Source organism: Nerophis lumbriciformis, linkage group LG02, assembly GCF_033978685.3.
Source record: "Nerophis lumbriciformis linkage group LG02, RoL_Nlum_v2.1, whole genome shotgun sequence".
In the NCBI taxonomy this organism is placed as follows: domain Eukaryota; kingdom Metazoa; phylum Chordata; class Actinopteri; order Syngnathiformes; family Syngnathidae; genus Nerophis; species Nerophis lumbriciformis.
The window spans coordinates 75373815-75385012 of NC_084549.2; the positions used below are offsets into that span (position 1 = coordinate 75373815).

At 37.1% G+C, this 11198-nt stretch overlaps 1 protein-coding gene across 1 annotated transcript; it reads left to right on the forward strand.

Moving 5' to 3' along the window:
• Positions 1 to 2112: 2112 nt before the first annotated feature.
• olig3 (oligodendrocyte transcription factor 3) lies at positions 2113 to 2907 on the forward strand. Its single transcript, XM_061976472.1, has one exon. The coding sequence runs from the start codon at positions 2113 to 2115 to the stop codon at positions 2905 to 2907; it is 795 nt and encodes a 264-aa protein (XP_061832456.1).
• Positions 2908 to 11198: the final 8291 nt, after the last annotated feature.

The window sequence follows — 11198 nt, forward strand, 5'->3', positions numbered from 1 at the left end:
AAACAGTACAGTTTGCACAGTACAGTACATATTTTATTAGTAGATTGCACAGTACAGTACATATTCCCTACAATTGACCACTAAATGGTAACACCCCAATAAGTTGTTCAACTTGTTTAAGTCGGGGTCCACATTAATCAATTCATGGTAATGTGTGTAAGGTGTGTAATTTGTTGTGAGTTCATGCACTGTGTTGGTTTTGTTCTTTGAACAAGGTGATGTTCATGCACGCTTCATTTTGTGCACCAGTAATAAAACATATGACTTTTTCTTGAATTTGAAAAAATATTGTTTTTTATTTTTCACTAAAGAATATGAAACTGGTGGGGTTTGGTACCTCCAACAAGGTTAAGAACCACTGTGATGTAGTGATTGGAGCACATACTTGTTGCTCACAAAATACATTCATGAAGTTTGCTTCTTTTATGAATTTATACTGAAAATGTGAGGGTGAAAAGTATACATACAGCAATGTTAATATTTGCTTACATGTCCTTTGGCAAGTTGACCTGCAATAAGGCGCTTTTGGTAGCCATCCACAAGCTTCTGCTTGACCACTTGACCACTAAATTGCTGCACTTCAGCTAAATGTGTTGACATGGACTTGTTTCTTCAGCATTGTCCACACCTTTAAGTCAGGACTTTGGGAAGGCCATTCCAAAACTTTCATTCTAGCCTGATTTAGCCATTCCTTTACCACTTTTGATGTCATTGTCCTGTTGGAACACCCAACTGCGCCCAAGACCCAACCTCCGGGCTGATGACTTTAGCTTGTCCTGAACAATTTGGAGCTAATCCTCCTTTTTCATTGTCACATTTAAAGCAGCAGTTCCATTGGCAGCAAAACAGGCCCAGAGCATAATACTACCACCACCGTGCTTGACGGTAGGAATGGTGTTCCTGGGTTTAAAAGCCTCACCTTTTCTCCTCCAAACATATTGCTGGGTATTGTGGCCAAAAAGCTCCATTTTTGTTTCATCTGACATCACATGGACCAAGATAAGACCTTCTGGAGGAAAGTTCTGTCCACACACACACACACACACACACACACACACACACACACACACACACACACACACACACACACACACACACACACACATACGCGCACACGCACGCACACACGCACACAGGCGCACACGCCCCCCCTCCCACACACACACGTTAGGTTGTGTTAGTTTTCAAGTTATACGTTTTTAAAATATATAAATATATATAAGTTTATTTAAATACATTTTTGGTTGTTAGTTTTCCCACAGAAGACTGCACAATAATCCAATAGTTGTTATTTAGTAAGTCCCTCACACGCCGAATGTTTGCTTTGTGATTTTAACTATTTGTCTCACTAATTGAAGTTTTCATTCATTTTTATTTTATTTGGACAATATTTAAAAAATTTGTTCTGTTTTATTTTTTTACATGATTTTTTTTCTCCTCCTTTTTGGATGCCTCACAGATGGCGATCTTCCTCAGTCCTGTGTGTGTGCGTGTGTGTGTGTGTGTGTGTGTGTGTGTGTGTGTGTGAGTGATTTAATCCCCAGGATGTTGTGTAATTGAAGGAAATGCCACGGGCCATTGAAGAATTAGCAGAGGGCCACAAATGTCCCCCAGGTGCAGTTGGAGACCATAAAGGGTTCTTGGGGGACTCGAACATGAGGGCCGTGTTCCGAGGTCCACTTTCCTTCCCCGCAGGCAGTTTTGTGGGAATTGTTTGAGTCTTTTAGTCCTTTTCTCGCTCATGATTGACTTTCCTGTTTGCACGTCGATTGTCCTTCTTTCCCGCCAAGCGCGATGTCCACGCAGCCCCCCGCCGTCTGCGTGAAAGTGCGCGCTGACGGCCGTGTGAGGCTCTGCGTGAAAGGGAAAGTGTCTCACACCCCCCGCCAGCGCGTCCACAATGGCGGTCAGCGGGACGGTGCAAGCCGCCACCCCTTCCTCCCTCCCGAAGAGGCGCGTCCTCCCGCTCACGGCCGCTATAAAGAGGCGGGAGAGAGAGCCGTCACGGAGGATGCACGCCAGCGGCCGCCGGGCAGGGAGGCGCTAGGTGAAGAGAAAGAGAAAGAGAAAGTGAAAGTGAGGGAGGGCGAGAGAGGAGGCCCAGCCCATAAAATGAATTCTGACTCCAGCCCCAGCAGCAGAGCCTCCTCCCCGGACATGGACGCCATGTTCCTCCGAGAGCATCTTCACTTCCAGCAGCACCCCGTCTCCTCCTCCACGCAGGGCGGACTCCAGACGTCCGAGGCCAAGTCGTCATCTCCCGTGGGCAGCAGTAGTAGCAGCAGCAGCAGCAGCAGCAGCAGCAGCAACAACAACAAGTACAAGCTGAAGAAGCAGGTGACGGAGGAGGAGATGTTCCAGCTGCGCCTGAAGATCAACGGCCGGGAGAGGAAGCGCATGCACGACCTCAACCTGGCCATGGACGGCCTGAGGGAGGTCATGCCCTACGCCCACGGACCCTCCGTCAGGAAGCTGTCCAAGATCGCCACGCTGCTCCTGGCCCGGAACTACATCCTCATGCTCAACAGCTCCCTGGACGAGATGAAGCGCCTGGTGGGCGACATCTACGGCGGACAGCACTCCGCCTTCCACTGCGGCGCCGTCACGCACCCGGGGCCCGCCGGACACCAGGTGCACCCCCTCCTCTCCTCCGCCGCCCCCTCCTCCACCTCCTCCACCCTGCCGACTCTCACCTCCATCCGGGCCCCTCACCCCCTCATGAAGGGCTCCCCGGCGGCACCTCCGAGTCTGCAGCTGGGCTCCGGCTTCCAGCACTGGGCCGGACTGCCGTGTCCGTGCGCCATCTGCCAGGTGCCGCCTCCGCCTCCTCCTCCTCCGCCTCACATCTCCATCGCCTCCTCCGGCCTCACCAGACTGAGCGGGGAGGCCAAGGAGGCCATGAAATGATCCTCATGCCCCGCAGGTGCTCTACATGTGTGCTGGTCTACATTCTTGCTGGTCTACATTCTTGCTGGTCTACATTCTTGCTGGTGTACATAGTTGCTGGTGTACATAGTTGCTGGTGTACATAGTCCTGCATGTTTGCGCCTCGTGGGCCGAAAGACTCAATGTGTCAGTGTCCTCCACAGAGGACATTCAGTGAGAGACTAAAAATGTCGATGTCCTCCACAAAGGACATTCAGTAAGAGACTAAAAATGTCGATGTCCTCCACAAAGGACATTAAGTGAGAGACAAAAAAGATGAGACTTTGTATTTGTTGGTGAAGATGAAGAGCAGCTGCTCTTCATCTCACTGGGAGAACGTCTGCTGCATGTTTGCTTGAAGAAGAACTTCTTTATTTTTGTACATTGTCCATGAAATATTTATTATTCAACCGGAGACGTTTCAATAAAATCTCTGATGAAGATCGACTGTCTTTTGCTTTCATTCCATCAAGGAGAACCGTCGTCTACTTTAGGACCTTCAGAAATAAAAACCATCGTCTACTTTAGGACCTTCAGAAATAAAAGTTCATTTCAGCGTTTCAACTTCAAATGTGAAACAAAAAATGTAATAATTTTTCATATTTGACATCAACTCTTTTCATGCGAAGTGAAATCTATTTAATTGTTTTCATTTTGACAACCATCGTTTACTCAAAATGTTCTCAAATCTTCAATTGGAGGTTTTTTCAATTTGCAAAACATCAAAATTATGTTTTCTTTTATTTTGTTACAACAAGACATAATAAATAAAATGTTTTATTTTATTTTGTTACAACAAGACAATCAATAAAAATATGTTTTCTTTTATTTTGTTACAACAAGACATAATAAATAAAATGTTTTATTTTATTTTGTTACAACAAGACAATCAATAAAAATATGTTTTCTTTTATTTTGTTACAACAAGACATAATAAATAAAATGTTTTATTTTATTTTGTTACAACAAGACAATCAATAAAATTATGTTTTCTTTTATTTTGTTACAACAAGACATAATAAATAAAATGTTTTATTTTATTTTGTTACAACAAGACAATCAATAAAATGATGTTTTCTTTTATTTTGTTACAACAAGACATACTAAATAAAATGTTTTATTTTATTTTGTTACAACAAGACAATCAATACAATTATGTTTTCTTTTAATTTGTTACAACAAGAGATAATCAATACAATTATGTTTTCTTTTATTTTGTTACAACAAGACAATCAATAAAATGTTTTCTTTTATTTTGTTACACCACGACATAATCAATACAATGTTTTATTTTATTTTGTTACAACAAGACGTAATCAATACAATTATGTTTTCTTTTATTTTGTTACAAGACACAATCAATAAAATGTTTTCTTTTATTTTGTTACAATGAGACATAATCAATACAATTATGTTTTCTTTTATTTTGTTACAAGACACAATCAATAAAATGTTTTCTTTTATTTTGTTACAATGAGACATAATCAATACAATTATGTTTTCTTTTATTTTGTTACAACAAGACAATCAATAAAATGTTTTCTTTTATTTTGTTACACCACGACATAATCAATAAAATGTTTTATTTTATTTTGTTACATCAAGACATAATCAATACAATTATGTTTTCTTTTATTTTGTTACAAGACACAATCAATAAAACGTTTTCTTTTATTTTGTTACAACAAGACATAATCAATACAATTATGTTTTATTTTATTTTGTTACAAGACATAAGCAATACAATTATGTTTTATTTTATTTTGTTACAACAAGACATAATCAATAAAAATTATGTTTTATTTTATTTTGTTACAACAAGACAATTAATAAAATGTTTTCTTTTATTTTGTTACAACACGACATAATCAATAAACTGTTTTATTTTATTTTGTTACAACATGACATAATCCATAACATGTTTTCTTTTATTTTGTTACAACAAGACATAATCAATAAAATTATGTTTTATTTTATTTTGTTACAACAAGTCATAATCAATAAAATTATATTTTATTTTATTTTGTTACAACAAGACATAATCAATACAATTATGTTTTAATTTATTTTGTTATAACAAGACATAATCAATACAATTATGTTTTATTTTTTATGTTGAAGAGGTTCATTTAGCCTACTAATGTGTATTTATAAGTGGTTGATTTATATAGGCTAGTAAGGTACTTTACTTTACCTTACTAGCCTATATAAATTAACCACTTATAAATATATATGTTTTCTTTTATTTTGTTACAACAAGACATAATCAATAAAATGTTTTCTTTTATTTTGTTACAACAAGACATAATCAATACAATTATGTTTTCTTTTATTTTGTTACAACAAGACATAATCAATAAAATGTTTTCTTTTATTTTGTTACAACAAGACATAATCAATAAAATTATGTTTTCTTTTATTTTGTTACAACAAGACATCATCAATAAAATGTTTTATTTTATTTTGTTACAACAACACATAATCAATAAAATGTTTTCTTTTATTTTGTTACAAAACATAATCAATAAACTGTTTTCTTTTATTTTTTTCCAAGACATAATCCATAAACTGTTTTCTTTTATTTTGTTACAAGACATAATCAATAAAATGTTTTATTTTATTTTGTTACAAAACATAATCAATAAACTGTTTTCTTTTATTTTTTTCCAAGACATAATCAATAAAATGTTTTCTTTTATTTTGTTACAACACAACATAATCCATAAACTGTTTTCTTTTATTTTGTTACAAGACATAATCAATAAAATGTTTTATTTTATTTTGTTACAACATGACAATCAATAAAATGTTTTCTTTTATTTTGCTACAACAAGACATAATCAATAAAATGATGTTTTATTTTATTTTGCTACAACACGACATAATCAATAAAATGTTTTATTTTATTTTGTTACAACAAGACAATCAATAAAATGTTTTATTTTATATTGTTTCAACATGACATGATCAATAAAATGTTTTCTTTTATTTTGTTACAACAAGACATAATCAATAAAATGTTTTCTTTTATTTTGTTACAACAAGACATAATCAATAAAATGTTTTATTTTATTTTGTTACAACAAGACATAATCAATAAAATGTTTTATTTTATTTTGTTACAACAAGATATAATCAATACAATTATGTTTTTTTTGTTTCAATCATTTCGGTAACAAACAATAACATCGAACATAAGTCCTAAAAGATTGTGAAATGCATGAGCCTCATTTTGTGTTACTTTCACTTTCTACATTTACTTTCAATTTCTACATTTACTTTCACTTTTTACATTTAATTACAACTTTATACATTTACTTTCTCTTTGTACATTTAATTACAACTTTGTACATTTACTTTTACATTTTACATTTACTTTCACTTTGAACATTTACTTTCACTTTGTACATTTAATTACAACTTTCTACATTTAATACAACTTTGTACATTTAATTACAACTTTCTACATTTACTTACAGTTTGAACATTTACTTTCACTCTGTACATGTAATTACAATGTTGTACATTTAATTTCACTTTGTACATTTAATTTCACTTTGTACATTTAATTACAACTATCTACATTTAATACAACTTTGTACATTTAATTACAACTTTCTACATTTACTTACAGTTTGAACATTTACTTTCACTCTGTACATGTAATTACAATGTTGTACATTTAATTTCACTTTGTACATTTAATTTCACTTTGTACATTTAATTACAACTATCTACATTTAATACAACTTTGTACATTTAATTACAACTTTCTACATTTACTTACAGTTTGAACATTTACTTTCACTCTGTACATGTAATTACAATGTTGTACATTTAATTTCACTTTGTACATTTAATTTCACTTTGTACATTTAATTACAACTATCTACATTTAATACAACTTTGTACATTTAATTACAACTTTCTACATTTACTTACAGTTTGAACATTTACTTTCACTCTGTACATGTAATTACAATGTTGTACATTTAATTTCACTTTGTACATTTAATTTCACTTTGTACATTTAATTACAACTATCTACATTTAATACAACTTTGTACATTTAATTACAACTTTCTACATTTACTTTCAGTTTGAACATTTACTTTCACTCTGTACATTTAATTCCAATTTTTTTACATTTAATTACAACTTTCTACATTTAATTACGTTGTACATTTAATTTCACTTTGGACATTTACTTTCACTTTGTACATTTAATTACAATTTTGTACATTTAATTACAACGTTGTACATTTAATTTTACTTTGTACATTTAATTATACCTTGTACGTTTACTTTCATTTTGTACATTTACTTTCATTTTGTACAGTTAATTACAATTTAGCACATTTACTTTCACTTTGTACGTTTAATTACAACTTTTGCACCACGTTCTAATTGATTGACTTTCACTTCATTTCATAAACACCAGAGGAAGGTTTTAAATGTTTTAAAATGTGCTTCACAATAATCCGTTTTTTTTCATGTGCAATGCGTGCATTAATTAAAAAAACCTTACCTCGGATACTTCATCGATTCTCTCTAATCAGATGTTAAGTGAATTAATTGCAGTGAAATCATAAGTGATGCAGTTTGATTTAAGGAAAGAAATGTCTAAAGAAGATGTCATATTCTCTGTAAAACCATGTTTTAGCAACAACATCCAACCATCCTTTTTTTTTTTTTTAACCACATGTCCCTTAGAACCAAGCTCAAATCCAACATTAAATAAAACAATTAATTGCACAATAATTGTCATCTAAATTGTATGCATTTTATTTTGAAAGACTTGATGGTAAAATGGAGCCCCGATGAATTGTCACGTGGCCTCGGTAGCAGCGAACAGTTTGTCCGCAGGGTCCCCAGGGTGCCCCCCCCCCCCCCCCCCATGTTTGTGCAGATTACAAGATAATTGTCCACGTGGGACCAACAAGACATCACACACACGTGGAGGGATTACACCATGGGAGGATTATGGGGGGGGGGGGGGGGGGGGGCCTCCTCCTCCGCCGCGCATGCAAATGAAGACCAAGAAAATAATAAGAGAAAAGGAAGAGTTGTGAAAGATTCACTTCTGTGTGTGTGTGTGTGTGTGTGTGTGTGTGTGTGTGTGTGTGTGTGTGTGTGTGTGTGTGTGTGTGTGTGTGTGTGTGTGTGTGTGTGTGTGTGCGTGTGTGTGTGTGTGCGTGCGTGTGTGTGTGTGTGTGTGTGTGTGTGTGTGTGTGTGTGTGTGTGTGCGTGTGTGTGTGTGTGCGTGCGTGTGTGTGTGTGTGTGCGCGCATGGCTTTTTAAGCGGCCAGACTGAGGAGGAAGTAGTTTACAAGAGAATGTCATTATTGATGACGTCATTAGTCAACTTTGTTATGGACTTTTCAACACTACTAATTACTAATTAGTAACTAGTAATTAGTGGAGGAGGCACCGCTTCTATTCATGAGGGGAGGGACCAAATAGTCCATCACATCACGTGACACGCGGCGCACACCTGTCACGTGACACACATGACAGGTGTGGAGCCTAAAAGCAGCTAGTAGATGATAAATAAAGAAGCAAACTACATTTCAAAATAAAAGTACAACAAAGCTGTGGAGCCTAAAAGCAGCTAGATCAGGGGTGTCAAAGTCAAATACAGAGTGGGACAAAATGTAAAAGTGAACAAAGCTGCGGGCCAAGGTTGAACAAATGAACCTTTTAATAGGGACCCAAACAAGTTTTGCATTGAATATTGAACAAGTAAGACTTATATAACTTTATAGTGACATGCAAAATCCAGTTTCAAATAATAATAATAATAATAATAATTAAAAAATATCAATGGCATATCAAATACAATTTCAATAAAAACGTAATGCCTCTTTTCTATTTGCAGCCTTCTGAGGTAAATATCAACATGAACTTTTTCCACAGGCTAATAAATTTGAAAATACAATAATGAATAAAGCAACCATTCAAGACTTTAAACTGCTCAGTTTGCAACACACTGATCTAATCTGATGTGCCCAAGCCAGATACCTGACATCTTTTCTTGGATGCTAGTTCATTCATGTCGGGGCTCAGGCTTTGAGCTGAGGCAACCCTCATTATCCAACGAAGGTGTTCATCAGTCATTATATCTCGTATTCCACAGTCTTGGGGGCGTGACTGCTTTTAACGTCCTCTATGAGCTGACGTCACGTCCGCTTTTCATCCCTTCTAACAACGTGCCCACCCAGTCACAAGATATGTGCGGCTCCTGTACGCACACACACTTAAATGCAAAAGCATACTTCATCAACAGCGGTACAGTTTACACTGAGAGTGGCCGTATAAGCAACTTTAACATTGTTCGAAATATACGCCACACTGTGAATCCACACCAAACAAGAATGACAAACACATTTTGGGAGAACATCCGCACTGTAACACAACATAAACACAACAGAACAAATACCCAGAACCCTTTGCAGCACTAACTCTTCCGGGACGCTACAATATACACCCCCGAATACCTCCAAACCCCCCCCCCCCCCCCCCCCCCCCCCACACACACACACACACACATACACACACCTTGTAGCGTCAGGTTCATTAGTGTTGTGCCGGATAATGCACCCCCGGCGTAGAATGCACCCCCTGACAGGAGTGTTATATCAACTAAAGCCCACACTTAAAGTTTCCACGTGCAAGATTGAATCTATCTAAAAAAGTTATTGAATAAGAAGCCAAAAGTGCTAAAACAATAATGTTCGTGTTGGAGGAGGTTAGTGTGCTGCTGACCTCGACTGCAGATGTTGTGGATCAATGGAGGGAATACTTGGAAGACCTCCTCAATCCCACCAACACGTCTTCCTACGAGGAAGCAGTGCCTGGGGAATATGTGGTGGGCTCACCTATTTCTGGGGCTGAGGTTGCTGAGGTAGTTAAAAAGCTCCTCAGTGGCAAGGCCCCAGGCGGATGAGATCTGCCCGGAGTTCCTTAAAGCTCTGAATGCTGTGGGGCTGTCTTGGTTGACAAGACTCTGCAACATCGCGTGGACATCAGGGGCGGTACCTCTGGATTGGCAGACCGGGGTGGTGGTTCCTCTCTTTAAGAAGGGGAACCAGTTACTAATGATAACCTAATGATATGAATAAGAAGCAGGAGTCCAGAACAAAAACAGTTTAGGGATAACTTATTGAGCTGCTGACAGGCTGAACCAGCCTGATTAGATCCGCCTACATGTGTGTGTGTGTGTGTGTGTGTGTGTGTGTGTGTGCGTGTGTGTGTGTGTGTGCGTGCGTGTGTGTGTGTGTGTGTGAAGCAGGTGCAGCACTCTCTCTCTCCCTGCCCTGAGGGGGCATCAGTGCTCAGCTGACTCATGTTGAAGAAAAGATGAAGCATATTTCCATCATAAGAGCTCTGCCATCATCTGCATGCTAATTGTGACACCTGCTTTGTCCAGGCGGGTGGTGCAGAGTGAGGGTGGTGTTTGGACCAGTCATGATGCTGCTGGAGGTGCAGAGTGAGGGTGGTGTTTGGACCAGTCATGATGCTGCTTATTGGAGGCCTTCTGATCCACATTATTGTCAATTATTTACTGGCATCAACGTGTCACATTTACATGTCAACAAGTCATCAAATCACTTTTTCATTGCGTCATATACCACGCCATCTGCATCATTAAATGATGTGTACATGCAAGAAGAGCCATCAAGCAATAATACATGTTGTCATGACAACCATCAAGCAATAATACGTGTTGTCATGACCACCATTTAGCAATAATACGTGTTGTCATGACAACCATCAATCAATAATGCATGTTGTCATGACAACCATCAAGCAATAATACGTGTTGTCATGACAGCCATGAATCATTGAATCAATATTCATTAAGTACCACCATAAAGACAACATTAAATACAGTAGTGTAGTAGACCTAAGTATTCATTAAGTACCACCATCATTAAATACAGTAGTGTAGTAGACCTAAGTATTCATTAAGTACCACCATAATGACAACATTAAATACAGTAGTGTAGTAGACCTAAGTATTCATTAAGTACCACCATAAAGACAACATTAAATACAGTAGTGTAGTAGACCTAAGTATTCATTAAGTACCACCATAAAGACAACATTAAATACAGTAGTGTAGTAGACCTAAGTATTCATTAAGTACCACCATAATGACAACATTAAATACAGTAGTGTAGTAGACCTAAGTATTCATTAAGTACCACCATAATGACATAATTAAATACAGTAGTGTAGTAGACCTAAGTATTCATTAAGTACCACCACAA

What these genes read in the sequence shown, in the direction of transcription:
- olig3 (XM_061976472.1), top strand. Translation starts at nt 2,113, where the DNA reads ATGAATTCTGACTCCAGCCCCAGCAGCAGAGCCTCCTCCCCGGACATG.